General features: G+C 41.8%; 9 protein-coding genes across 9 annotated transcripts; 4 read left to right on the top strand and 5 right to left on the bottom strand.

Annotated features, from left to right (window-relative positions):
• The first annotated feature begins 3,364 nt into the window (after positions 1 to 3,364).
• Positions 3,365 to 4,434, top strand: EDB82DRAFT_466726 (uncharacterized protein). The gene is made up of 2 exons (XM_025736791.2): positions 3,365 to 3,437; positions 3,491 to 4,434. The coding sequence occupies exons 1-2, from the start codon at positions 3,402 to 3,404 to the stop codon at positions 4,370 to 4,372; spliced, it is 918 nt and encodes a 305-aa protein (XP_025591716.2). The 5' UTR covers positions 3,365 to 3,401; the 3' UTR covers positions 4,373 to 4,434.
• Positions 4,435 to 9,335: 4,901 nt separating this feature from the next.
• Positions 9,336 to 11,284, top strand: EDB82DRAFT_286073 (uncharacterized protein). Its single transcript, XM_025736786.2, has 4 exons — positions 9,336 to 9,485; positions 9,543 to 10,118; positions 10,185 to 10,319; positions 10,380 to 11,284. Exons 1-4 carry the CDS (start codon positions 9,432 to 9,434, stop codon positions 11,076 to 11,078), a joined length of 1,464 nt encoding a protein of 487 aa, XP_025591712.2. The 5' UTR covers positions 9,336 to 9,431; the 3' UTR covers positions 11,079 to 11,284.
• EDB82DRAFT_286065 (uncharacterized protein) lies at positions 11,285 to 12,259 on the top strand. Its single transcript, XM_025736785.2, has one exon. The coding sequence runs from the start codon at positions 11,490 to 11,492 to the stop codon at positions 11,838 to 11,840; it is 351 nt and encodes a 116-aa protein (XP_025591711.1). The 5' UTR covers positions 11,285 to 11,489; the 3' UTR covers positions 11,841 to 12,259.
• A 1,627-nt stretch (positions 12,260 to 13,886) lies between these two features.
• On the bottom strand, positions 13,887 to 15,047 carry EDB82DRAFT_560650 (uncharacterized protein; the record flags this gene model as incomplete). The annotated part of the gene is made up of 3 exons (XM_065609737.1): positions 13,887 to 14,784; positions 14,845 to 14,967; positions 15,022 to 15,047. 3 exons carry the CDS (start codon positions 15,045 to 15,047, stop codon positions 13,887 to 13,889), a joined length of 1,047 nt encoding a protein of 348 aa, XP_065463084.1.
• A 480-nt stretch (positions 15,048 to 15,527) lies between these two features.
• On the bottom strand, positions 15,528 to 17,689 carry EDB82DRAFT_450910 (major facilitator superfamily domain-containing protein). The gene is made up of 8 exons (XM_065607819.1): positions 17,336 to 17,689; positions 17,280 to 17,290; positions 17,141 to 17,225; positions 16,721 to 17,095; positions 16,421 to 16,663; positions 16,216 to 16,362; positions 15,945 to 16,158; positions 15,528 to 15,888 (listed from the first exon to the last, which is right to left on the bottom strand). Exons 1-8 carry the CDS (start codon positions 17,596 to 17,598, stop codon positions 15,562 to 15,564), a joined length of 1,665 nt encoding a protein of 554 aa, XP_065463083.1. The 5' UTR covers positions 17,599 to 17,689; the 3' UTR covers positions 15,528 to 15,561.
• A 472-nt stretch (positions 17,690 to 18,161) lies between these two features.
• Positions 18,162 to 20,741, bottom strand: EDB82DRAFT_286055 (fungal-specific transcription factor domain-containing protein). The gene is made up of 4 exons (XM_025736783.2): positions 20,564 to 20,741; positions 20,429 to 20,509; positions 19,798 to 20,378; positions 18,162 to 19,747 (listed from the first exon to the last, which is right to left on the bottom strand). Exons 1-4 carry the CDS (start codon positions 20,706 to 20,708, stop codon positions 18,182 to 18,184), a joined length of 2,373 nt encoding a protein of 790 aa, XP_025591709.1. The 5' UTR covers positions 20,709 to 20,741; the 3' UTR covers positions 18,162 to 18,181.
• A 392-nt stretch (positions 20,742 to 21,133) lies between these two features.
• Positions 21,134 to 23,251, top strand: EDB82DRAFT_578645 (uncharacterized protein; the record flags this gene model as incomplete). The annotated part of the gene is made up of 1 exon (XM_025736782.2): positions 21,134 to 23,251. One exon carries the CDS (start codon positions 21,134 to 21,136, stop codon positions 23,231 to 23,233), a length of 2,100 nt encoding a protein of 699 aa, XP_025591708.1. The 3' UTR covers positions 23,234 to 23,251.
• Positions 23,252 to 23,494: 243 nt separating this feature from the next.
• On the bottom strand, positions 23,495 to 25,072 carry EDB82DRAFT_466717 (Six-hairpin glycosidase-like protein; the record flags this gene model as incomplete). The annotated part of the gene is made up of 1 exon (XM_025736781.2): positions 23,495 to 25,072. One exon carries the CDS (start codon positions 25,070 to 25,072, stop codon positions 23,534 to 23,536), a length of 1,539 nt encoding a protein of 512 aa, XP_025591707.2. The 3' UTR covers positions 23,495 to 23,533.
• A 1,034-nt stretch (positions 25,073 to 26,106) lies between these two features.
• On the bottom strand, positions 26,107 to 27,407 carry EDB82DRAFT_450899 (class II aldolase/adducin N-terminal). Its single transcript, XM_025736780.2, has 5 exons — positions 27,058 to 27,407; positions 26,921 to 26,999; positions 26,676 to 26,869; positions 26,568 to 26,625; positions 26,107 to 26,507 (listed from the first exon to the last, which is right to left on the bottom strand). The coding sequence occupies exons 1-5, from the start codon at positions 27,301 to 27,303 to the stop codon at positions 26,227 to 26,229; spliced, it is 858 nt and encodes a 285-aa protein (XP_025591706.1). The 5' UTR covers positions 27,304 to 27,407; the 3' UTR covers positions 26,107 to 26,226.
• Between the last annotated feature and the right edge of the window lie 81 nt (positions 27,408 to 27,488).

Below are 27,488 nucleotides of genomic sequence, written 5' to 3'. Positions count from 1 at the left end.
ACTAGGGAGATTATATCCTTAGTATTAGTTTATAAGATAATATTAGCTTAAATTAATACTAAATAATAAGATTAATTAATATTTAATATTAATAACTAGAATTATAGTAATTTATTTATAGTTTCTAGGCTATTTTAATTTTAGTCTTTCTAGCCTTTTTATACTTAAAACTACTATTCTAGACTAAATAATATTTATTATAAAGCCAGTCTTATTAAAATTCTAGATATTACCTAATTAAATATTATACTTTATAATTATATTCTATATAAGCTAATATTAGCTATAAATAATAATTAAATCTTTTTATTTACCTCTTTAATATTTATATCTCTAAAAGATATATATCTTTAGCTCTAGTTATTACTTAATAAAATTATAAACCTAATACTTATTACTAGGTAATATATTATAATTAATAAGCAGAGAATTAGCTATTTCTCCTATATAATGCTGTTATAAGGGAGATCCTTATAAGTATAAATTAAAAATTAATTAATTTATAGTCTATTCTTCTAGATTAAATAGTTTCTAAGAATTTAAGATAGACTTATAATATAATTAAATGCTATTATAATAATATTGCAAAATATAGTAATTAACCTTCTAGATAGTAATAGTATATTAGGTGCTTAATTCTAGATTATTTTAAAGAGCCTAAAGGGTAAGGAGAATTCTAGCTTTATTTAAGTATTATAATATATTTATTAGTTAAGAATTATCTAATTAAATAAAGATATTATAGGGTAAGGGATTTTTAAGACACTTACTTATCTAGGATACTTGCTTATTAAATATATTATATTAAACAACTTAAATTTTTAAGGAATACAGTCTCTGCAATACTCTCCCTCAATTAGTAATAATATATATTAAATAAGTATTCTTTCTCTATAATACCTTAAGTATTATATAGAGAGATCTTAAAGGAATATAAATTTAAAAGTCTATAGCTAAATATAATTAATACTATTTTAATTTTTACTATAATTAGCTAGTTCTTATTTATTATATTATACTTTAGGCAAATAACTAGGCTATATAGCCTATTAAAGGTCTTCTTACTTAAAGTGTTATAATCCCTATAACTGCATTATATATACCCTATGTTTTCTACCTATTAGATAGAGTTATTATATAGGCCTATACTTACTTAGTAGCCGCCTAGGGTAGATTACTACTAAGAATCTATAATTACTAAGTAGTTTTAACAGTACATAGTAACTCTATTAAGTATATATATATCTACTTAATATTAATTAATATATTTAGCTTAATAGCTATTAATTAAATATCTTTATTTAAATATACTTAACCTGCTTTATTTATTATTAAAAGATGTAATACTTAATAACTGCTTAATATTATATGCCTTATAAATCTGCTAATATAAACCTAGAATAGACTAGTTTATCCCTTAGAAACCTAACTATTATACAAAGGCATTAATAATTAGTTTATAAATATAGCCTTATTAATTAATATAATTAAATAATTTAATAATATAACATTATAGTATTTTAGCTATAGTTAAGGTTAATTTAATATATTATATATAATAATTAAATATAGAATAATTTACATAATTAATTATTTATTATTTTAATTAATTATCCTATTAAATAAAGGTAAAAGAAAAATTATATTATTATAGATTTATTCTAATAAAGAGATTTTATTATTTATCCTTATTATTAATATCTTAGGTTTTTACTAGAAAAGATTTTACAATTTAAAGTTATATTAACTTTTTAGAATAGAATAACACTAGCTATATTATAGAGGTATTATAGTTAAAATGTAATAGAGGCTAGGTTATAGATCTTAATATAATTGCCCTTATAGTTTAAGAGTTTAGGCTATTCTAGGTTAAATAATTATTAAGAGGCTTCTATTTAATTATAGTAGCCTAATTGCTTAATAATTATTATAATAGAGTTAGTAGTTTAGTTATACTATAAGGTTTAATAGGAAGCTTTTAGTATAAGTAAAGGCTTCCCTATAGATTAATAAGTATATAGGAGAATAAATTATATAATAATTATTTTAGCAAATATAAAAAAAAGCCCAATAATAAGCAGTAATCTTAGTAGCAGTCTTAATGGTAAATAAGTATATAATAAATATTTTATTAATATGTTCTATAAGGAAAGTTATTATAAAGGTTTATTATATAATTAAACTAAAGTTTAAATAATAACTTAGGTATAGGATAATAAAGTAATAATACAGTTAAGAATTGACTAGGGACTATAGTAAGAATATTATTTAATATATTAACATCCCTAGTCCTATAGAAATTACTAATACTAGGTATATTACTGATAGGAAAAGTCTATTAGTTATTTTAAGTGGTAGGATAATACTAATAAAGCAGTAGTAAATCTATCAAAAGAGGTAGGTAAAAGTTATACTATTAGCTTAGCTAGACAAATTAGCTGCTAAGTTAAATATATTTTTAAGGCAGCTCTAGTAAATAAAATAACTTAGAATTAAAGTTACTCTATTAGCTATATATAAATAATTATAGGGGAGATAATTAATTAAATAAATAGGGTTAAGGTATATTAATAATATAAGGCTTAGCCAATTAAAGCGCATAAAAAGTTATGCCTAAAAAAGTTTATACCTATATAGTAAAAGTATTATACCTATATATTAATTCCCTTCTTAATATCTATAAGGATAAATTAGAAATTATAAAAGTAACTCCTTAAAGTTAATTATTAGGGCTATTAAGTATTTTAAAAAGATAATAATTATTCTTATTTAAAAGATAATCTTAGTAAATAATAGGCTTTAATAAGTTAAGGAATAGAATATAATAATAAGATAATATTAAAAAGAAAAAAAGAATGAAATATAAAAAGAAAAACCTTTAATTATAAAGAAGGTTTTATAAGTTATTAATTCAATAGATGTTAATATATAAAAATTAGCTGAATCCGTAAAAAGAAGTTATTAAGTACAGTTAAAATAACTAGGTAATTGATTTTAATCAATTAGGTAAATTATAGTATTTCTATTATTCTCTTAAATCTAACCCTATTAACTGCCTCGTCACAAGCCCGTCGCATGAATTTTTCTATACACCGTTAAGGTGCAGTCTTGGTATCCCATCTATAGGCGAATGTCTTAACAATGCAGATACCGAGTAGAAAACAAACAAGGTGTATTTAACGTAATTTAGTACTTCAAAATAGGCTTTTTACCTAGCCTGAGTCATGCTTCAGAGACCTGATTTGTCATGTTAACTTCTAAGCTGAAACCTGATACGGTAATCAAGGTGCCGGATATTTCTATACAAGATAGAACATGTCATTCAAGATTTTGTAGAATTCCGATACCATCCACAGCAGCATCACTTCTACATCACGAACTCCTTCAACCAATTATTACTAATGACTCACGAAATCAAGAACGTCGCTATTGCCGGTGTAAGTAGTGGCCTATTCTAGTTTACCTTTTATCAGTAGCTAACTTGCCACAGGCGTCTGGCAGTCTGGGCTCGCACATTTTGCAAGCTGTGGTGAAAGCTGGTCGTTTTAACGTGACCATTCTCACTCGAAAGGTCATTGACAATGTACCCTCTGGAACTGCAGTCAAGGTAGTTGATTACGAGTCAGCTTCAGACTTGGCGTCCGCCCTAAAGGGCCAGGATGCACTGGTTGACGCCACGTCTGTGCCTGATCCTAGCTTGGCTATCCGCTTAATGGATGCGGCCGTTTCAGCCGGCGTCTACCGGATTGTCCCGTCCGAATTCAGCTCCGACCCAACAAATTGTAAAGGGCGAAGCCTACCGCCTTTTCAAGGCAAGGCTAAGGCCCTGGAGTATGTCCAGAAGCTTGCGGACACTGGCAAGATCACCTGGACGGTCATTTCCAACCACGCTTTCCTGGATTGGGGTCTGCGTATGTCATTTTTCGGCGTCGACCTTCAGAACAAAAACATTAAGTATCTCAAGCCGGGTACCACCGTCATCCCCATGACGACACTTAAATCAGTGGGAACTGCTGTCGCAAATGCTCTCATCAAGGCCGAGAACACGAAGAATCGTATTTGTTACATTTGCAGCACACAGAAGACGCAGAAGGATCTGACCGAACTTTCCAAGCAGGCGTTGGGCGAGGAAGATTGGAAATCAGAGGATGTTAATACTGAGGATGCATTCAACAAGGCAATGGCTAAGCTGCAAGCTGGTCAGGCGGATATGCAGGTCATTGGTGACATCATCCGTTTCTCGATCTCTACTCCGGGCTACATTAATAGGCTCGAGAAGACGGATAACGATCTGTTGGGCGTCAAGACCTTGAGTGATGAGGAAGTCAAAAAGATTATTCGTGAGATTGCTCGAGAGAAGACGATTGCTTAACTTGTTGGTACATGAGGCTTTACTAGCCTGAATGTTAGACTATAGCCACCAAATCATATCATGTCTATTATTTAATTATCGTATTGATTCAGGAAGATCTTATGAGTTCAAGCGACCCCATGCAGGGTAAGATTAAGAACCTTGCCATGTATTATGAAGGTGTTGAACGGACCTGACCTATGCTCACTATAGGGCCTGTTACCTTACCATCGGGCCGCTGTACTTTTGGTCTGGTGGTACGTTAGACAGAAAGCGGTCAGTCCTACTCTCTTATGGTTTTAAGCCCGAAGTATGCCAGGATTATAGTTTCGGATCTCGGTCGGCTGACAAATCTGGAGGCCAGCGCCGTATAAACTCTCTTCATCTTTACCTGATGGGGATGTATAACCCGCCAAGACTTTTAGGCTGCCTGACTGAAAAGAGTCAAATGTCAACAACACATGCAAGCCTGAGTTGTTCGTGCGAGCAAGATATTAACTAAGCGGCGCTGAGACAGATGAAATAGATGTGCATACTTTAACCCGTATAACGACACGGGATGAATTACGTACCAGATTCCGGGTCCTATCTGGCACATCGTCTCACTAAGGCCGCTCTGACACACGGGCTGTACAGTAGTATGCAAGCTACACTTTATATCTTAGATTTTTTTATGTTTTTTTTTAAAAAAAAAAAAAACATTATATAGCTATAAAAAAAAATCATTTTACACTGTATATATAGTATTATCTAGCTAGATAGTTTTTCTAAAATTCTAATTTTTTTATAAAAAAATACTAGCTATACTATTACTAAAATTATTTTCTTTAGAATTTTAACTATTTTATATAAGATTTTAACGGTTTATAGGGTAGGCTTTTTTTCGTTACACAGTATACTGATCCACTCAATTGTTTGATCCACTTACTTATCATGTACGTTATACACCTAGTATTCAAGCTTATTTCATCCCACTGTATGACAAAGAAGGATCAAAACTTGGATGAAACAGTTCGTGAGGAAAACTTCGTAATAGCTGACGAATACAATCCGATCCAAGGAGGTATAAAATAAACTTCAGTCACTCCATTAGAAATCAAGAGCTTTAACGCATAGTTAAAATCCCTCGTCAATTGTGACAGTTATGAGTCCGGTTTGCCGGCTCAGTTAGCCATCATTTGACCCTCTTTGAAAACCTCTTTTCCCAGCTATCAAAGTAAGCTAGCTAAGTCAATCTGATACCTTCCGCTGCCACCAACACGATGGATCAGAACAGCTTGGACTCTTCCCGGGTCATCCTCCAAGGGCCCGGTAATTGGAAGCTATGGATCAACATCATCCAGCAGTTCGCAACAGCCTACAACATCTGGGAGCTTATCAAGGATCTCAAACTGTCGAACTTCTGAACAGCCAGAAACGATCTTTGCAGGAGGAACCCTCCTACAGATACTAGGCTACGGTCAGGTCTATCTACGTCTTCAAGACGGGCTATTCTAACTGAACAATGTAGCCTATATCCCGGAGTTCCATACCAGTCTAGTCACCCTAGATCTCATGCTTGAGAAGGGATACAATTGGAACCCAACTACTGGCTTTGTATTCAAGAGAACAACAACCCTCTTCTATACAAGACGAATCCATCGTCAACAGATCATCGAATTCAACGACGTTGAACTAAAGAGGGTCCAACCAGCCATACAACCAGCTCTTCAACCTGTCGAAACAGCCGCAACAGCATTTTCCTCCTCTTCTACCCCGAGGCCCACACAGACAGCCGAGGCAGACCTATGGCATCAAGGGCTAGGTCATTTAAACCCGGCTGCTCGAGAGCACCTTGTTGAACAAACCAAGGGAGCCTGGATCAAGGGACCTATCCGTATCGACTGAAAAGCTTGTTCAATGCGGAAGGCAGAGAGATAAGTCTCTAGACGAAACCCACAGACGAGGGCCTCAAGACCATTTTGGAGAGTGCATTTAGACCTATTCAGCTTGAGCCCAAGCTTCAACGGATATCAAACAGCCCTTATCGTCGAGGACGAATTCACGGGCATCATCGAATTCTACCCATTAGTTGATTTAAGACAGGATACCATCCTAGAGGCACTAGAGACCTTCGAAACCCGGATCCAACGACATTACAGCCTTCGCATCTGCAAGATCTGTAGGGACAACGACAGGGTTCTAAGAATCAACTACTCAGACTGGGTCAAAGACAAAGGGATATAAGATGAACCAACAGCCCCTGGAACAGCGGCTCAAAACAAGTCTGCTGAGCGATCTGGGGGTTAATAGAAGCCAAAGCTAGAGCGATGACCCTAGGGGCTAACCTCCTAGAAGGCCTTTGGCCAGAATCTTGGAAAACAGCCGTCTATCTGCACAACAGATCACCTCAGCAGTCAGGGGACCGGAAGACCTTATTTCAACAGCTCCACAACTGGTTGAAAGACAACAACAGGGACACAGGCCATATCAATCAACAGCCTGATGTAACGCATCTCAAGGCGTACGGCTGCAGGGCCTATTCTTTGGCCATTGAAGCTCAGGAAGGCACCCAAAAACGAGCCCTGAAGACAGCAGCTCACGCAGAGGCTGGACACCTGGTTGGATACGATTCTAGCAATATCTTCAGGATCTGGATACCAGAGAAATCACAAGTCCGAAGACTCGGGGTGGTAGCCTTCAATGAACGGATATCCTATGACCCAAAAGATCATCCGGGTGCAATTTCTATTGCAATAAGGCCACAGCAGGTTCAACTTACCGACCACATTGAAACCGACTCTGAAGACGAGGAATTCGATGGAACAAGATCTATTCAACCGGAAGGTCTTAGACCGGAAGAAACAGATGACGAAGGGATCTAATCAACAATTGAAGTTACCGAAGAACAAGACCCTGATGAGATCAAAGACCAAGTTAGGGTTTCAAAGATATACCCTATCCAACTCCTCGAGCCACAAGCTCTAGTAATTATCAACAAATAAGCCAGGAACCAACTAGAAGATCTAAACGAGAAAAGCGCCCTTCAGCAAAGGCCGCAGAGAACGTCATGTATCCCTACATAAGCTATAGCAGTAGCTTCTCCTTTGGAAGGGAAGAAAGGCTCTACAGATGATCACTTCCGCCGGAGCCTAAGACCTTTAAGGGACTAAAAAATCATCCCTTTGGACCATAATTCAAGCAGGCCACAGAGACCCAGATGAATAGTCTGTGGGATCATGGGACCTTCAAGCCTTTTACGCGAGACCAAGCCACTCAATGAACCCTGCCGGTGACTTGGGTCTTTAAATACAAGTTTGGCAAGCACTGCTTCCTCCAGAAGTCTAAGGCCCGACTATGCGTTAGGAGTGACCTTCAGCCATACAGCCACAAGGAAAACTATGCAGCAACATTAGCCGGAAGGTCTTTCCGGGTCCTGATGGCCATCACCGCCAAATTTGACCTTGAGAATAGGCAGCTTGACGCGATCAACGCCTTTACAAACAGCTACCTCGATGAGGATATTTATATCAAATTCCCTGACGGCTATGAACGTCACGGATGGATATTGAAGCGCATCAAAGCTGTATATGGGTTACGACGGTCATCCCTCCTCTGGAAGCAAGACCTTACAGGAACATTCAAACAGCTTGGATTGACCCTATGTACGGAAGATCCATGTATCTGCAGAAACAACTGGATCATAGTCTTCTTCTTTGTGGATGACATTGTCTTGCTATACCGAAAGAAGGATCAACTAGCTGCAGACCAAATGATCAACAGCTTGAAAAGCCGGTACCAAACGAAGGGCTTTGAACACCTGCAGTGGTTCCTAGAGATCCGACTCCTGCGGGATAGACCTAATAGGAAGCTGTGGCTCTTCCAGGACTCATACGCCGAAGCTATTGCAATAAGGTTCAATCTCGATCAAACGGATCACTTCAAAGGAAGCCCTTTTCTAACCGGAAGGTTCCAGCCAAATCCCCAGACAGCCACAAGGGATCAGGTTCGCCTCTACCAACAGAAGATCGGCCCCATCAACTACGCCGCAGTCATGACCCGACCTGATATTGTTGAATGGTGTCAAAAGGAAGCTCATGGAAGTAGCTTGAAAGGCTGATAAATATAGTCATTAAAGATGACAGTTGCCACCTATTGCCACAGGCTTAGCTAGCAGCTTCTAGCTGATTCCGCATAGCACAGAAAAGATACATAGAGCTTTCTTTAAACCTCAAGTAGCAAGCGGGGGACAGAGATCACACACACAAAAAAGATGAATAATACACAATTCACCCCAATATTTGACAGATATATGTCATCCAGCAGCCAAGCTAGCAGAGTTCCTTTTCAACCCATCAGACCACCATCAGCAAGCCGCAGAACGACTGATCAGGTATCTCTACGCAAAGAGAATGAATGAATGAATGAGTTTATTCCGCCCGGAGGGATACGCCTCATAGGGCTCACAACGTCATATCTCGCTACATTGTTTTCCCCTCATTCTACCCCTTACGCCCTCAACCTCACCAGTCCTTACACCTTGCCATTGCCACTTTCCGCAGCCTCGCTTATCCCTGCGCCAGTCCTGTTTGAAGGCCAGCTTCTCCAGGCGTCCAGCGTCCCATCTTTAGCAGCTAAAGCCTGGTCTGTCTACCAGAGGCTGTGTTGTGTTAGTTCTTATTATCGTGTTTGATTTGTTAGTCTGTTTTTCATGTTTGTGTAGCATCCAAGCGGCCTGTGTTTATCGCAAACTTGATCGCTACTCGCAATGCTGCCAGGTTCGGCCTCCACTTAGATTGTCGACTTGATTCTTTGATCAGTCTGTCAGGAAGGTTGGTTCAATTCCCCCTCCTTTTCCGGATACAAGAATAATATTGCGGTAAACGAAGGTGGAACCCATCCACATCCACCAATCTAACACCAATCTAACATAAATTAGACCCGCACTTCGTCATTTTCAGTTCAGTGGACTAACTACTCTAAGTATATATTCCCGCCAAGCCTGAGCTTTTAGACCCTGCTTTCATAAGCAACGCAACTTCATTTCTGCACATCTTGGGAGCATTGTAGGTACTGTATTCTACTATAACCCTGCATCATAATGAAGACACGAAATAGGACAATATGCCAGACCTGCAGGTTACGAAAGATAGGGGTAACGTTTCCTTGTCTATACGTCATTTTCTGTCCCTGTCAACTGACTCATACACAGTGCGATGGGCAGAAGCCAGCTTGCTCGCAATGCATCCATACTGGCCGCGAATGCTCTTATCCTTTAGACTTCATATTTATTACCGAACCAATAATACAGGGCTCAAAAGATACTACCAAGCAATCGGAACCCAAAACAAATTCATCGAGTGGTATATCCCTCTGTCCACGGTCGCAATCAAATGTGCCTCTTGCGCTTGAATTACTACTCCCCAAAACACCGAGTAATCCGGTACAAGACATGCTTCTACTTATTATGCAAAGTTTCATGCCAGAATCTGAGGTACTTACCTTTTCCCAACATACACAAACTCAGCCCCGCATCTGTGGCGGTTGGGTTGAAGTTCTTCCCATGATAAGCATTGGTGGGCAAGGGCAGGCCCTTCCATCCGCCATAAGCTGCCTTGCGGCATCTATATCTAGTCTGCGGCAAAATACGTACTCAGGCTACACTGTTTCGCTTGAGAAATATGGTTCTGCTATGCGTTTGTTGAAGCGGGAAATTAATCAGCCCCGCAAAGAGATCTTGTCCCGTGACGAAGTCGCCGCGGCCATCATGTGCCTGACGTTGACCGAGGTAGGTCTAAATATCCATACTTTTATTGATAACGAATGGTTGACTAATAAGCTTTGTTTCGTGCAGGCGATACTGCCAAGTTCAGGTACCAGCTGGTGGCGCCACGTGGATGGCGTTGGTGAGTGGATGAGGCTTTGGGGTCCGGAGTCCTTTAGCCTTGGAGCCCGTCATAAACTCTTCACTGGATTCAGACCCCTGCTTGTAAGTTCTTTGCGTCAATATTTAGATACTTGTAGGCCTCTTCGCTCATTAACTGGGTAGGTTCTAAAAGATTTTATGTCCCGCAAAGCTTCCTTTCTATCGACTGAAAACTGGAAAAGACTGCCATTCAAGTCCCAACAGGCAACAACAATGGAGCTCCTGCTTAGTGAGGCTTCTGGTATTCCCACAATTCTCGAACTTATCGACACCATCGAGCATAGCACTCCCAGTGTGTCTTCGTTCATCGCTGCACAGGCAATCGCCTCGCTCACGACAAGTTATGACAATCTACAAGGCTGGGGCGAACCTTTAGATGCAGATCCATCTACGTGCTTGTTCTGCTGGCGGACGCCATCAAACAGCTCCTGGGCCTGGGGAGGCTACAACATATGGTTTCCCAGTGTATCCGCTGCCAATTTGGCCATGCATCTGTGGGCGTTCAAGGTAGTTTGCCTGACTGAGATCCAAAGGCTCCAGACCAGGTTTCCCGATGTACCTTGTGACTGGCCAGTCCCAGCAGGATGGGAATTAGGGCATTGGCTCAGAGATACTTATATTGAGCTTTCTGTGAGAATTGTTCAGAGCGCCAATTTTCTGCTCCAGGATCGCCTGGCACTCTTTGGGCCACTCTCAATTCCCTTCCCCCTCACCACGGCTTGTCAGACGTTCAAGATGGACGGGGAGCGTAGCGTGGAACTGTGGAAACTGACCAATGATATACTGCAAAGGAGTCTCTTGCAGAGGTATAGGAGCACATAATTCACTACCATGGTATCAGGTTACTTGCACTGCACCTCAGTATACAAGTATCATAGCAGAAACATTTTCAGCTATTATAAATCCCAATCCAAGTGCGACGCCACTGTACCAGAAGCTTATGCATATAAATCGACTTGTTCATAAGGCGTTTTCTTATACAGATAGAATTTCCGCCAAGACACCAGCATCTAGCTTGTCGGCTGCATCAATTACTGGATGGCTTTGTGATAATCATCGAGTGGGATGGGTTGATAGTCAACATATTTAAATGCTTCTGACTCCTACATCAGAGACATTCCATAAGGCTAGTCAGCAACATTCATTGTTCGATCTGCCCTTGTTCTTATACCCTCCCTATCCACGCCCGCGTTTGCCACATTAAGCCACCCCGTCTCTTCTAATTCCGAAATCATGGCCCCGTCAGGCTTTAACAGCAAGATTAACATCACTGACATCGGCACTGCCACTGCCATGCTAGAAATCGATGGCATCAACTTTCTAACGGATCCTTACTTCTCTCCCCCAGAGACTGAGTGGGATGTTGGCATCGTAGTCCTAAAGCAATGCGAAACCAGCGATGGCCCGGCCCTTCGCCTCCAGGATCTGCCGCCAATTGATACTGTTCTCTTGAGTCATGAAAATCACCCCGAGAACCTGGACACTCTTGGCCGCCATCTCCTAGACGCACGCAAGGTACTTACAACAATGGACGGCGCGAATAACTTGGCTCCTCGCCCTGGAGTCCGTGGCTTGCAGCCATAGGAGACTGTCTCACTCGAGATCGGTGGAAGGGTCTTCGAGATCAGCGCAACCCCTTGCCAACATTTGCCAGGCGCGGTCCGATAATCATGACGATGCGGGTTCGTTAGCTGTCCCAAATCCGGGAGGGCGTGGCCGTCTGGGGATGTCCTGGGTTGAGAGGCGTAATTGAGAAGATCAGACGACGGATCCGTAATATATGGGAGCGGGCCATAACTATGGTCATTATTAATTAAGCCGTCTAGCCGAGCGATAATATTTATTCTTAGCCAGAATCTTATAATCTTTTTTATATGCTTGGCTTAAGCAGTTAGGCTATATTATCCATTCTTATATAAAGTAGCATTTAAGTATATGGTTAAAGACTTATTATATTAAGCACCTAGATTTTAGGGATTATAATTAAATAGCTTATTATCGGTATAAAGTTTATCGATCTTATCTTAATATATATTGGCTAAGATTATAATTAGTATTTAGGACAAGTGCTAACTTTATCGTTAAGACCGATAAAAAAGGATCAATAAGAATACCTATGTTAAGATATAAAGGCTTTTCTCGAACATTTTAAGAAGTTTATTTACGCCCTCATCTTGCTATTGCTAATGATGGTTCCTTGCCTGTTTAGTTAATAGATCTGGGAGCGATAGTCCGCAAGTCCCATTAAGGTCTCCTAAAGCGTTAATGCTTTACTGATTGCACTGTCTATATTAAACAGATAAAAACTAATACTTTATATTAAGACTAAGTCTTTTTAAATTTTTCATATAGATTTAAAACTAAAGAACTTATATAAATTAAAACCCTAATTTATTAAGGTTATATTTCTTATAAAAATTAATATTTCTAATATAATAATTAATATAATAATAATTAAACTCTATAGTAAAAAAGCAATAAGAAAAGCTTTTATATATAATAGCTTTTTCCTCTTATAACTTACTGTTGATATTATAACCTTAGCGGTTATATTATATATGCCTTAGATAAATTATATAATATAACCTACTTAATAGTGAATTCGCTTCCTGAGTTTACTAAACTAATTATAAGTAGATTATACTAATATAGGATTACTATACTCTAAGAATACCTATAATCTAGAATTACTATAGTCCTTAAATCTAAGTAATCCCCTAAGGATCCCTTAGGTATATATATATTTATTTACTTCGCACTAAATAGAATTTAGCTTACTAGCTATTAATAAAATATTTTTACCTAAATATACCTTATTTACTCTCTTTATTATTAAGAAATATAATACTTTACTATACTTTATACTATAATGCCTTATTTATCTGCTAATATAAACCTAGTATAGACTAGTTTATCCCTTAGGAATTATAACTATTATAATTATTATACTTTATATACTTACTTATATATCTTATTTACTTTAGCCTCTTAATATTAAGTATTTCTTAGTATTAAAGAATACTTATAGTTAAGAATGGAGTATTTAATTAGATATTTTATTACTTATATCTCTAAGACTAAGTTCTTCCTGGCCTTTTATACTACTTTTTAAGTTACTTTTATAGAAAGTAATATCTATAGGGCATTTAGAGGAGCTAGGTTTTATCCTTATAACCTAGAAACTATTATATTTACACTTAATATATAGCTATAAACCCTAATGCCTCCTAAGGAAGGGTTTAAAGCTTTATCCTTATAGACTTTAAAGACCTTAAACAGAGTAAAAGAAGCTTAATTATAATTTAAATACTTTATTAGATAAGTTATACTATATAAAAATAGCTCCCTAGAGTTAATAATTAAGGCTATTAACATAAATATAAAGGCAATATTAGTAATTATATATGAGGTTATTTTATTAAGAGCTTAAGTTTAAAATTTTAAAGAAATAAATATAATATTAAGCTATTACTAGAAGGATATTTAAACCTCTAGAGATAAGTATAGTAAATAGTTTTAATTGATTAGATATATAATAGTAATTTTATTATCTAGATAATAAAGCGGGTTTAGATTTTTAACCCACTGGCTTATCAAACACGTTATATTCTTTTTAGCCTAATGATATTCCTAATAATGTCTGCGCTGCTGTAGCACCTCAAAAGGAAGTTCGCCAAAGTGGTTAGTGGCAAAGCGGTACAGAAGAGGAAACTGGAAGTTAAGCTCCAGGTTGCGCAGATTGACGAGTGCATAATCAGATTGCATGCTCCAAGGCGGAGGGCTGTCTGAACCAACTCTCATCGCCGCATATGCTCTTGCCAAATGCAAGACCTTGGCAGCTTGAAACATGTAAGCTAGAATACCTCGAGTATCATTCGATTCTGCGTCAGCGATGGGCTGGCATGGTAATGTGAACTTTTCGGCACGGTGGTTGATCAGGTCCAGAAGGTGGTTGGCACTTTGGAACAAATTTTGTATATTGGCGGGGTTTTCAATATCGGGAATAGATCCTTGTAATCTCTGCAATAGTGAGATATTTTGAATGCATAGAGAGTATTCACAAGAATCCCCTAAACTTGAACCAAGAGGTAGGCCACTGGCAAAGTAATGCGCCATATCGAGGTCAAGTCCAGCCTGCATAACGTACCCTTCTAGAATCCCATCTGTGAGTTGTCTTGCTAAGCGTGACCGAGGGGTCTGAAATTTTGACGCACCTGAGAAGCTGATCATGCTGAGGAGGCAGAGAGTTTGTAGCGTGGATAGCCTTATCTTGCCTTTGGAAATACGCTCTGTTACCAACTTCCGACATGACGCAGACAATCCATTCAAAGCCTCTTGTTTGTCAAGGATAATCTGTCCAGGACGAAACCGATAAGTGAGAATTTTGACGGCGAGTTGAAGCTCCTTATCGCGATGCTTAAGAGTATCAAGGAAGTTGTCCTGGCGAAAAAGGTACATAGGCTGATTATGACACCACGCCTGGTAGAGCTCACCTACTCTGAGTAGTTCCTGATCTTCCGAGATCGACCTATGCCATATGATAAGCCCAGTAATATCACCATCAAGGTCTTTTTCGATGTAAACTTACAGTTCAGAGACGCGTCCCTCATTTGCTGGTGTGTCGTCTTGTGTTTGTAAGGTATTCTGACCCGAAGCACCTACTGGTGATTCGGAGGGAAGCTCAGTGGATGGGGCGGGTGGATTGAGGTGACTGTTACGAGAGTTATCCTAAACCTCTTTCCTCAGTATAACGGAACTCGCTTACCTGAGCGTTTGTAGGATTTGATCCATTTTAGCTTCTAGCGCATCAATTCGGTCATGCTGTGCACACACTGTGAACAAATGTAGTCTAACGGCTTTAATGTTGTCAGGGGCACTTGTATGAAAGTAGCTTAGGGCCTAGTTCCACTCAGGCATATCTACATACTTACTATACCTGAAATCTGGCCCTGAATTTCTTGGGTAGAAAAAGGCTCGACGGGCTTGTACTCGCAAGGTTGCCCCAGGCGCTGACAGAACGAACACACTGGATGTTCTCCAGGGCATTTAACCTTCTTACGTCTATAGATTTAGTTTGTCATGACCGTTTGATGCCAAATTACAACATACCGACAAGGAGCGCAAGCGCGATGGGTTCTTCTCTGTCCTGTATCCTGCATTTTGTAACTGAGTTAATAAAAATATGGTTGAGAATAATGGTAAAAGCGGGGGTAATTCTGAGATTTCACCACGATGGAGTATAGAACCCGCTCACATGATAGTATTCCTCTAACTGTTATCGATGAAATAAGATCTTTGACTAAAGCTACTTAATCTCCTCGATTCTGTTGTCCTCCACATTCTTATCCTCGATATGAGTCTGTCCAATATGATGATCACTATCCTTGTCGTCAACAACATTTGGCCCGAGTTTCTCGTGGGCTGCTTCTTCGTTCTCCTCTTCTTCAATAGCTCTCTTGTACAGACCAGCTTTGATATCGCGTCTCCAAAGGAATTGCCCAATCATAAAGAGAGTTAAATAGCAGCAGGTGAGAGCAACATTTGCCGAGAAACCCTTGGTCCACCGAGGACCTTCAGTGATAGGGAACGCGACTACATTATACCAAGTGAAGAAAGCCCAGCCAACAGTCATCTAGAGATTCATGTTAACTCGGGGTTAAGGTAAAGGTTGGATATGTTTCCGCTTACCATGGCACCAGTGGTGAAACTTCTTGCTTCGTTATCGTCCTTCATGATTAAATGCACCCATGGGAAGAGCATAGGGGTAATGCAGGAGCTCATTCCAAGGAGGAAGTATGCGGCAAAATGCAAGCCGAGAGGAATGTTCCAGACTAGAAGAGTCGAATGGCAGAAAAGAAGGACAGTTCCTGCGAAACAGAACGGTACCCAAATCGGATAGACCCTAGACAGTACTATTAGCTTTGAGTAAATAGACAAGTGCCAAATTCTGGAAACTAACATAACAAACGACGGAACTACTATACCGACCACAATAGCGAGGGCTTGGACTCCAGTTGGCACGATATTGATCATCTCAACGGAGTATTGGCCAGTAGACTTTACCCAGACGATCATTTGACCGGCAACCCAGGTCGTCAGTTGGAAACTATAGATGTTAGTTATGTTTAAGTCTATGCTGACTCATGACTCATAAGGAAACTTACCAGACGTAAGTGCTGACAGCGATATAAAAGTGCCAGTTGCGGAAGACGCGCTTAAGCATCTGCTTGCCAATCTTCTTACTCTTCCTCATACCATCATCTTGCATGCGGGCCTGAGCCAGCTTTTGGTCTTCTTCGCTCAACCACCAGACACGTGGGTTACTGGTAGGAACGCCTGGATAAAAGAAGAAGCCAGCAATGGCGATAGGCAAGGAGATAATACCATCAATAATAAACACCCAACGCCTGGGAAATACCATTAGCGAATTTTACCTATGCGAGGATTGGGACCTTTTAACATACCATCCTGCCATGCCTCCCTTTCCATCCAGACCAGCGTGAGCAGCAGCCTGCATGTAACCACCAAACATGGCACCGATGTTACTCGAGACATACCAGACACCGGCGCGCTTGAATACCTCGTCCGATCGGTACCAAGAGGAAAGAATGTACAAAGAGCCCGTAGCAGCTGGGGTTTCGAAAAGGCCCATTAAGAATCGCATGCCATAGATCATCGGGGCGCTGTTGTTGCGGCACTGGATGAATGTGATGATTGACCAGAGAGTTTCGCAGATGGGAAGAACCCAACGAGCATATTTGGGTCGTGAGATGAGCAGCATGCAAGGGATTTCCATTACCAGATAGCCAATGTTGTAGAAAGTAGAGAACAAATTGTATCTGGATTGTATGAGAGAAGAACTATTGAATGGGAGATCAACTTACTCAATGCCTTTGAGGTTGAGTTCTTCTTTCATGCCTGAGTTGTAAGCATTGTTGATGTTGGACTGGTCAAGCCACTTGATGAAGTCTAGGAGCTGTTAGTTTGGCCTCAATCATTGTCAACATACAAGAAGAATCTTACACATGGAACAACTACGAGGAGTTAGCTATGTACGGAACAAAAGTTTGCAGACTTACATAAGTGGTAGAATAGTGCGATCAAGTTTCCTTAACAGTCGTTTCTCTTCCTTGCTGTAATGACTAGGATACCAATTGAAGATGTAGAGCCAGGCGAGCCAGACACTTTTGGCCTCTGGCTTGGTCGCCGAACTTACGACAACTCCATTCTTCACCATTGGCTCAGGGTTTTCCTCGGGGTTGCCAGCGATATCTCGCCGAGTCTCGGGCTGTTCATTCGAAGAGTGGATCTTGAGACCATCGTTTCTCTGTAGAGAAGTCATCGTGATGAACTTTAAAGCGACTTAGATCGACGACAGTGTTGAACTTGTTTGTATTGCACCAGGGTCGAGTCATGAGGTGATGAGAATTGACAATGAAGCTTCTCTTGACTCTCTTATTGTATCTGTAGATTTCGTCTAGACTCTAAATCTGGGGTATCATTACCCCGCAATCCCGCCCGTTTAGCGTCACCCTAGTTTAAGCATGGTCTGTCACCCAAGGCCCCCCGGGGTAAGTGTGTCGGAAGAATCTCCTCGGGGTGCGGAAGAAATTGAGAGTTTATTGATAAGCAGGGAATAATCGTGAAGAGAGGGTTGGGTTCACATTCCAGCCAGATGATCATCAACAATTGTCTTATTGTGAATCATTTCGGCTCAATTTTAACACTCGGCCACGAGCCATGCTCGGTGGTAATCCAACCGAGGCAGCGAGGGAAGCATGACAGGGCAGCAAAATTCTCGAACTTTTGGTTTTTTGGGGGAATGGTGTTAAACTTGAACTGCTAGTCTTTCACATACGTGTCTTCTATCAGGCGAACACAAGTGAGGTCAATGGATATAATGGTATGATGAACTGTAGAATCAATTAAAAATGGCCGCCTCCCTGTTCAGTCTCAAAGATTCCATCATCAAAACTTATAACGCGATCCATATCTATAAACTCTGCATCAAATAACATTTGTGGAATCATGCCCAAACCTCCACTACCTATACTAGCGCTTCGTTGCCCTATTTGACCATTGGCTACATTGGGTGTAGAATCAGAGAAGTAAGTGTTGGCTGTCACATTCTGCGGTATGTACTGCGGTTGTGGTCCTTGCACAATAGTGACACCCGTATTCTGTGCTAAGGGAAGCATCTGGCTGGGGGCATCAAAATACTCATCAGCCAGCGGCGGGTGTCCGTTATCGTGATCCAAAGGTCTTATCGCCTGTTGGTCTTGTGATCTAGGTGTCTCGCCTAAAGATTGTGAAGCAGCTTTCGAGTGCTTCACCTCAGTAGTATAAGCTGAAGGATCAATACTGAAAGATTCATCTTGGATACAACGAGTGTGCAAATTGATAAGAACAACCTGATACTTCGAAGCCAAGTTCTCCCGAGCGCTAAGCTGATGAGGTCCCGCCCACCGCTTCGCCATGGTCTCTAAGCTTTGTGTCAATATCCAGAACTCAGGTAATAGACAGTCTGTTGCGCAATAACGCCAATGTAAAAGCAAGACTCTGGCAGCAAGATACACACAAAAAGCAAACTGATTGCTCAGAGGACCTGTATGTGCGGCGGGTTTGAGATAGTGGTTTGTTATTGTAGCAATCTCGATAGCAGCCGCTTGACAAGTGTCAAGGCTGCAGAAACTGGGAAGCCTCGTTCTAAAACTCCAATCCAAAGGCGGAAAGGCAATGGGTTGGTGCAGCAAGATCATAGACGCATTGTGCGTGATATGGGCGAGAGTGAGATTTGGATCCATTCTGGACGACTGCTGAGCAACGTTGACTTTCCACTTTTTAGGAAGTAACATTTTCCAATGTACCAATCGAACATCAAGTTCTTTAAATCGTGTAAGCCAGCTGCTCAGATCCTTGTGGTCCTTAATATTGACCTTTTGCTGGAGGAAATAACTCGTGACACGACTCAACGACTCGGTTGCTTCTATGCAATAAGCAAAAGCTCCAACCGTCGACATATCGATGGCAGATGTCGCTGCTCCTGGAGATGTCATTGCGTCAGATGGGGTCATGATGTCTTCTTCCACGGTAGCTGGTGCACCGCTGGAGTGTGACGGGAGAAAGGTAATGGGATTTCCAATACGTCCGGCTGATTTATCCCATATACCAAAGTATGGTGTAGAAACAGTTTCTTCTTTTCGCCAAGTTATTCCATCACATGGTAGACGTCGATTGACGTCGTCGGATGTAAGGCTAGTATTCCAAGCCGTGGTGACTGAACAGTATCGATCGAGGTTGAACACACACCAGAAGACCCTCCGTCTTTCTTCAGCTTCTGTCCAGCTATGCGAAATATTTAACGATGTGTATGGGCGAGAGAATGATGATCGATCAACTTCCTCACATTCTATTGTTAGCTGCAGATATTCAACCATACGGGTCAGAGCACTGATGAGAGGCCATGCTCGAATTTCTTCACCGTCACCAATCTTGTTGAGTTGTTAGCTAGAGCTTAATGATAGTACGAACATGAACTTACATCGCGAAAACAGATAATTATCAGAGCCTGTAGGTTCTCGACCGACAGACTCCTAGTAGCTTTGGAAATTACCCAATCCCTCATGTCGTCTTGATCACCAATGATTCCCTGCATATTCTCCGCGATATCCCTTTCAGGTACATGATGAGATGCAATTAATAGTATAGCATTCAGAAGTGGTAGGACATTTGCATCGTCGCTATGATCTTGCAGTCGTTTCCTAAATCGAGCTTCATGTATCATCGGTATCCATGGATGAATTTGTCGAAAGTATGCATCAATTACTTGATCAAGAGTGTCGCCTTTTGGTAAAGTTTGGTGGTAGGCCTTGACCCGTGATCTTGGTCGTTGTCCACTATCGCTTTCTGTCCGACGGCGTTTACAAATAGGTTCGTTGCTTCGACTTGAAGCATCACTAAACGATGGGTTGCCAAGTTTACATATTTCTTTTGCAAGAGAAAACAACAGGCTTTGCTCATCTATGGTCTCTTGGCGTGGGTTTGTGTGACTTGTCGACGTTTCTCCAGAGCGCAAGCTCTCCAATGTGGTCTGTTGTTTTGCAATCGTTCGTTCCAATGCATCTGTCCTAGTGTCAGAGGAGACAATGGATGGACGTTCTAATTTTACCTACCAAGTCTTTTGTGTACGTTCTCAATGGCACCAGCTTTCATGCCGGACTTTGCTCGTTTCGTTTCATAAACGCAGTCTTGCCCTGGTCGTATTCAGCGAAATTATTCAAAGAAGTGGAGCATCACTGTGGGCATACCAGTCTTACGACAATGCTCACAGATTGGCGTCTCTCGCGAACATCGCAGCTTACGTCTCCGACAGCAATTGCAAGCAAGACCTGCATCGGAGACTTGAGTAATCTGCTCTGGTTGAGCGGACTTTTCAGAGCCTTCGTTATCCATCGTATGCCCCGAACGAAACAAGAACACGCTATCTGGGTCGTGTGTGATCATGGCAGATCAGAAGACAGGAGTTCGACTGACCCCGTGTTAGATGGTCCGGATGCCGCTTCAATTAGCCCGAGACACCGAGCACCCCGCACATTCAAGGAGCTAGGGTAGGTGGCTTCCCAGCCTCATTGGTTGGCATACTTGGCGTATTACGGGAAATAATCATTGTAGAGCGTTGACATTATCCACTACTGGCTTTGGTGGCTGGTCTAGAAATGGCTCCAGTGAGCCGACATTGCTTTGGTAATCGGATGCAGATTGACCGAAGTACGTGCCATCCGTTCTTCCTCCCCAAGCTTCATATCGACTATTGCGAAGATTCCATGTTGTATACAAACTTGTTAATAATCACCGTATCTTACCAACACCAGAACATAATGTCCGGATTGACTGGTTTCACCGACAACCCTTTTCGGAACCGTTCCGATCTCCTACGAGCAGCAGTTGCTATCGTCAAGCCATTGAAATCTTATAGATCTACCTCGGAAGCTCGTGTCAAACTATATCCCTCAACTGCAGCAGGATTTGACGATGTCGCCGCTCAGCTAGAAGGCTTCGCACGTCCATTATGGGCTATATCAGCTCTTATTGACAATGGTGCTGACCCTTCAATATGCTCCTGGATCAAGGGCATCGAAGCCGGAGTAGACCCAAGTAGTTCCGAATATTGGGGCCAGCTTGGATCTTTTGACCAGCGTATGGTTGAGATGGAATCCATAGCTTTCGCCTTGTTGACAGAACCCCATACAATTCTGTCGCTCTTGAAACCTGAATCAGTAACGAATCTGGAACGATGGCTGGAACAAATCAATAATTTCACTATGCCACAAAACAACTGGCGATGGTTTCGAGTCCTTGTCAACTTGGCATTGACAAAAGTACTTGGGTCAGACAAAAGTGCAGCGCGACACGCAATGGATGCGGACTTTGCAATTCTCGATCAATTCTACCTCGGTGAGGGCTGGTCTTCTGATGGTGTTTGGGGCGACGACAGGAAGCAGGCAGACTATTACTCTGGCAGTTTTGCTATCCAATTTGCCCAACTACTTTACACGCGTTACGCCGATGACGATCATGACAGAGTTGCAAAATATAGACAACAGGCAATCGAGTTTGCGTCTGAGTATTGGAGATACTTTGATACAAACGGTGCTGCTATTCCTTTTGGTCGGAGCATGACGTACCGGTTCGCATGTGGAGCGTTTTGGGCTGCTTTTGCCCTCGCCAATATCACATCTACAGACTGTCTTGTTAGCTTGGGAACAGTCAAAGGACTCCTCTTAAGGCATCTACGATGGTGGTCAAAACAACCAGAGATTTTCAACTCGGATGGTACCATGAATATCGGCTTTACCTACCCCAACATGTACATGTCGGAAGACTACAACTCAAGACAATCAGTCTACTGGTGCTTGAAGTCTTTCGTCGTGTTAGGACTCCGAGAAAATCACCCTTTCTGGACTGTTGAAGAAGAGTCCCATCCGAGGGCACCAGGTTCAAACATAGCATCGCCCTTGGACGCTGTAAAGGTTTTCGGACTGCCCTCGCAAATCGTGTGCAACTGCCCAGAGCATCATTACCTTTTATCGGCAGGACAAATGACAACCAAAATGTTCAAAGCCAGAGAGGCAAAGTATGGCAAGTTTGCCTATTCCTCCGCGTTCGGATATAGTGTGCCAACTGGTCCTGAACTTCATCAATTGGCTCCAGATAGTACATTGGCTTTGAGCATCGATGGTGGCGAGACATGGAAGGTTCGGTGGGAGCCAGTTGATGTCGTCATCGGAACTACGCTTATTGAATCTGAGCAAGGCCGTCATTACCTTCCTTCCATCACAAGCACGTGGAGACCGTGGAAGAAACTCAACATGGCGGTCAGGACAACTCTGATTCCCTTGGCTTCGTATTATCCGGGATGGCATGTCCGCGTCCATTGCATCATAGGTCTTGAAACAGCTAGTAGCATCCCCTGGTGCGACAGCGTCGAACTTATCGATAGTTCTTTTGCTGTAAAAGCGCTGACTAACGAGGGTTATCACGTTCCTCCCATCTCTAACACCGATGCCATCAAGTCCACTGATGGCTTTATTGCTGATCAGTCAAGTGTTCTTGTCAAATCCGGCGGTGGAGCGAGTGGTATTGTTGACTTGACAAGCAAGATCGATTACAAAGGGGTAACCGGTAGGGCTCAGCCGAGACTTGAAGCCAAAGGACATTTGATCGCAGCAGATCCCAACACCAATCTCATCGAGCAGAGAACTATCATCCCGTCAATTAGATACTCTCATGCATTTGCTGGTGGAGGTACATCGAACTCAGCGTCAGAACGTCTGTCGTTAGTGGTTGTTGCTACTGCAGTGTTTGGCGTCAGCAGCGCCAACATAGATCAAACAGACATATATGCTTTATGGATTAATCGACCGGGGTTGAAGCTCAATGAAAGTGCAACTGGTACCATTAGTATAGTAATTATATAGAGTCAGACAATAAATTCTGTGAGTAAATGTTGTGTGTTGTCCGAAAGTGTATGGGTTCATTCAAGTCGATATCTTGCACCCCTAGACATAACTTAATGGTCTTCTCATATCTTGATACATATGCTGTGCACCGGCCAAAATCGGCTCCAAATACTGCAAGGAACATTACATTCTTATACTCTACAGTCATGTTAGGAATGTCTCGCACATCAAGGCTACAGAAAGATGATGGTTGGAAGAAGCGAGGTCTATTTCATATGTATGCAATAGAAGTCTATCACTACCTAGTTCAACTCATATCTAAACTAATCCCATGCTGGAAAGAAGGTTTCCAAATTCAACAAGATAGTAGTCTCCATACACTAAACCGTGATTGGAATACCTTCTCCTTGCATTTTCGTTGTTGTTAGCCGTTCCATGCTTCAACAGGGCATCGAAAGTCTCGCCAAAGACAACATCCTCTACTGGAAGAGGCGACGTTCCATCACGATCCTTGGTAAACCTCGCCTTTTCGGTAGCAAGAGATACATCTAGAGTATCTCTGATGATCGTAATGGCTGCGTCGAAAAACCGGCGAGATAGAGCGTGTTTACCAACCGAGATGAGGGCTTGAGACAACAGCAGCATTCCGTTGGCCGCGATAATACCAGAAGATGAATCACGTAATGGATCTTGAGGATTTTCTATCGGCGCATCAAAGTCCCAGAGCGGAACATGTCGACCCTTTCGGGCGTTGTCGCTAGTGTCGGATGAAAGCTCCACGCATGAAGGTGATGTTTCCAGCCGATACATAAAGTACTCAGCAGTTCCACACGCTACCTCAAGAAACGTTTCATCTTTGGTCCAACTGTATGATTGCGTATAGCCAAGTATAGCCCAGGCTTGGCCTCTCGACCATGTTGAATCATTGGCATAGCCCTGCGCCGTCCATCGCCATTTCAAATCTCCTGTCTGGGGAGTAATATTGGCAACGTGGCACGTCGAGTAAAGTTGCCCATTGTAACCATCTTTGACTAAAGATTTCACGCCTTCTGGTCGAAGGTGCGTCTTTAACAACGTTGTCGCATGAGTTGCAGCAATATCAGCCAGTCTTTGCTCCCCGGTTTGGGCGGCAGCGTAGAACAGCAGATCTAGATTGCACATACTGTCGATGATGACAAGAAGGTTGTTTTCAGTATCAGTGACGGTTATGTCGTTCTTCAAAAGACAGTCCCAACTACGAATGGCGCCAGCAGACTGGACGTAACGAGTAGCCAAGCTGTTGGCCGCTTGAACGATAGAAGTTAGACTGCGCTCATTTCCGAAGAGTTCCCAGTCTCTTCGTAGTGCAGGCATGATGATGAAGCCTATGTCGTGGGTATCTGTTCTAAGGGACATGGCGTGAAGTGGTTCAGACCAGGATTTGCAAAGAGGCAAGAGGTATTTTCTGATAGTTGCAGCGGATTGTAGTACGGTATCGTCTGTCCCCAAAGATCCCGGGTATTTGATAGAACGTTCGAGTAGAGCGTACAAGGTTCCAGGGAAGAAACCACAAGTCCAAAAATCGGGTTCGCGGAATTCCCATTGTCCTTGCTTGGGGCCTTGTTGGGGTACAATTTCAGGGAAGCCATCGCGCGCTGGGTCAAGTCTTTCTAGGCCTAACGACGCAGTGCGGTAAGGCTTAGCAAAGACATTTTCTTCAAAAAGCTCAGGCAAGACTTTATGAAGACTAGGCTTTGGCTCATAAATATCCAGTTCCTTGCTGTCTGCTGCGCCTTCGGACCAGGAAGTTTCACTCTCAATCGAATTTTCATCTGTTACTGAAGATGCTGGCGAAGCGCTTTCTTTAGAAAACCCCATGGTATCTGCTTTTGGAGAGAACTCCAGGGGAACCTTCAAATAATGGGGCCAATGTGTAAATAGCGTGTGAATTTAAAACTAAATTGTAAAAGAAGATTTGAAGTCCAATGCCAATTAGCCATCTGAAAGTGATGCCTCTTATAATTACTAAAGTTGATTATCATAAGGTCGCCGATCGTTCCGATTGTTAATGTGACCTCAAGTTTGACATGATCCGTCTCGTTGTAGCATCGGAGGATCTGGCGCGGCCTTCGGGGGAAGTCAACACATTGACGGACCAATGTGTCCGATCCCTTGTCCCGCAGTCTTGGCATCAGGGTGCTAAGAATATTGTCCGACAAAAGCAAAGAATACAAAATTACGCGGTCATTTTACGTGACTTGAAACGTACTTCTCAAGCTATTTATTTTTGTGCCCCTAAACTCAAAAGTCAATGTTTCTGCTTCACACTAGCATGGATCAATTATATGTCATTTTTTTTACCCCACTTTCCTGTCCATCCATTATCGGTATCAATAGGGTAAGCAATAACGAAGTTTGTTAACGTGAAGGAAATCGATTGAGAATCACTCTAGCATGGACTGATGAGCTGTATTGTAGGGAACGGTTAAACTGTCAACTCCATTGCTCAATAATGGCCATATAACTTTTGAAACAGTGCTACAATTGAGGTGAAATACTGTTACGAAATCTTCAGTGCTCACTTTCCAAATACGGCCTATTTGAATCCAATGCCAGATGACATTTAGCCCTTGCAACCTGGAGAGCACACATGGAGTAGAGGTATTGTGATTGATGGTGAAGTCCGAGTAAAAACACGAGAAAGAATGACAACTTTGTCCGTTTTGATATCCCTCTCAGCCAAGGTAAAGACCGACAATTCGGGTGGAACTAACATAACCCTTCAAACGACGTATAACATTCTAGTTCTTTTTTATAACGAATACTGGACTTCGGGGGCAATTCAATATTATAGCGCAAAAAGTAATCAACATGATGAGATTAAAGATAGCCTGTGGCAGTTAGATCATTGCGGTAGTTAGGGTTATGCGCTAAAGTGTATAGACGAATATCTGTTTCTTCTAGCTTTATTTTGACCGCTCACCACTTCTCCGTCATAGCGAATACATAGTCATCGTATATACTCCGATATCTTAGTCTTTATGTTCCCCCTTGCACATGTACTCTTCGTATTCAAGGTCCGGCTGCCCCTCCCAGTATAAAGTTTCTGGGTCACTTGAGTTCTCAAACGTGTACTTTGCACTCGCGTCGGGGACGAGAACTTTGGGGATACCGTTGGCCGCGGCGGCTTCGACGAGCAACTGACATTTACAAGCTCTCTCCATTAGAGCCATCAAGAAGCATGCCTCATCCACTGTAGTTCCGACGGTGAAAAGGCCGTGGTTTTGTAATATCATGCCCTTGCCTTTGGTTCCTATTAAGATTCCTGTTAGCAGCCATTTTGACAGTATTTGGGGATTCCAACCGAACGTACCCATAGCGGCGGCAATCCTGTCGCCTTCTTCTGGGGTAAGTACAACGCCGCCAAAGTCCTACAGTTTATTAGCAGGGGTGTTTAAATATAGTAACATGAGAGACAAACATTATAGACAGCCTGGGCATCACCATAGAGGTATGCGGTATCTTGGGTTATCATTTCTAGCGGTCGGCCGAATGCACTCCATGCCATGCCGTGCACGCTATGAGTATGGCATGCAGCAATAACTTCTGGCCTAGCCTTGTGCACAGCGCTATGGATCATGAACCCTGCGGCATTGGCAGGTCTATCCGTGTTTCCTAAAAGAGATTGTTAAGATCAACAGCAAGAACATATGTTGGCTGACTGACCTCCAATTGGTACCCCATCGTAGTCAACAAGTATCATATCACTGGCTTTCATCATGCCAGAATGCACTGCCAACGGGTTCTGGCTTGTGTTAGTATATACCACTATTTACCAATTGTTTCACGAGCATACTACTTACTGTCCAGAATGTGTGTGGGTTCTCCGGGTCTCGGATGGAAATATGGCCAGCCAGACCATCTGTGTAGCCTAGACGTGCAAAGACCCGGAAGGCAAGGGCCATCTTCTCCAACATCCATTGTCTGTGTGCTGCGAATGTGGGGTGTTTCGGAATGCCAGGGAGACATTTACCCTGTGATAGCAACTGCAGGGGCGTCTTTTTCGCAACATCCTTCGGAGGCTCCTCAACTTGTGCTGAGGGAGTCATGGTGGAATCGATATCTTGAAAGCTCTCACTAAGTGTCTGATTTCTGTGGGAGGGGACTGTATTATTTCTTCATTTATAACAAACCTTTTTATCATGGCATTTGCAACTACTTCTGCCGTCTACTCAACTCCACTTAACCGCTTATGGCAATAAATTACGATTAGTCATCCAATACGAGGGCAGTC

The sequence above is a fragment of the Fusarium venenatum genome (genome assembly GCF_020744135.1).
Source record: "Fusarium venenatum strain MPI-CAGE-CH-0201 chromosome Unknown EDB82scaffold_4, whole genome shotgun sequence".
Lineage (NCBI taxonomy): Eukaryota > Fungi > Ascomycota > Sordariomycetes > Hypocreales > Nectriaceae > Fusarium > Fusarium venenatum.
This window is presented reverse-complemented; position numbering and strand designations above follow the sequence as displayed.

Coding starts and splice junctions, on each gene's coding strand:
- EDB82DRAFT_466726 (XM_025736791.2), top strand. CDS start 3,402: ATGACTCACGAAATCAAGAACGTCGCTATTGCCGGT. Junction 3,438..3,490: donor AGAACGTCGCTATTGCCGGT/GTAAGTAGTGGC, acceptor AACTTGCCACAG/GCGTCTGGCAGTCTGGGCTC.
- EDB82DRAFT_286073 (XM_025736786.2), top strand. CDS start 9,432: ATGAAGACACGAAATAGGACAATATGCCAGACCTGCAGGTTACGAAAG. Junction 9,486..9,542: donor GCAGGTTACGAAAGATAGGG/GTAACGTTTCCT, acceptor ACTCATACACAG/TGCGATGGGCAGAAGCCAGC. Junction 10,119..10,184: donor TGTGCCTGACGTTGACCGAG/GTAGGTCTAAAT, acceptor TGTTTCGTGCAG/GCGATACTGCCAAGTTCAGG.
- EDB82DRAFT_286065 (XM_025736785.2), top strand. CDS start 11,490: ATGGCCCCGTCAGGCTTTAACAGCAAGATTAACATCACTGACATCGGC.
- EDB82DRAFT_450910 (XM_065607819.1), bottom strand. CDS start 17,598: ATGACTTCTCTACAGAGAAACGATGGTCTCAAGATCCACTCTTCGAAT. Junction 16,664..16,720: donor AAGGGAGGCATGGCAGGATG/GTATGTTAAAAG, acceptor GGTATTTCCCAG/GCGTTGGGTGTTTATTATTG. Junction 16,363..16,420: donor GCTGTCAGCACTTACGTCTG/GTAAGTTTCCTT, acceptor TAACATCTATAG/TTTCCAACTGACGACCTGGG.
- EDB82DRAFT_286055 (XM_025736783.2), bottom strand. CDS start 20,708: ATGGATAACGAAGGCTCTGAAAAGTCCGCTCAACCAGAGCAGATTACT. Junction 20,510..20,563: donor TGAGCATTGTCGTAAGACTG/GTATGCCCACAG, acceptor GAATACGACCAG/GGCAAGACTGCGTTTATGAA. Junction 19,748..19,797: donor TAATTATCTGTTTTCGCGAT/GTAAGTTCATGT, acceptor CAACTCAACAAG/ATTGGTGACGGTGAAGAAAT.
- EDB82DRAFT_450899 (XM_025736780.2), bottom strand. CDS start 27,303: ATGACTCCCTCAGCACAAGTTGAGGAGCCTCCGAAGGATGTTGCGAAA. Junction 27,000..27,057: donor ACCCACACACATTCTGGACA/GTAAGTAGTATG, acceptor AACACAAGCCAG/AACCCGTTGGCAGTGCATTC. Junction 26,508..26,567: donor CAGGATTGCCGCCGCTATGG/GTACGTTCGGTT, acceptor GAATCTTAATAG/GAACCAAAGGCAAGGGCATG.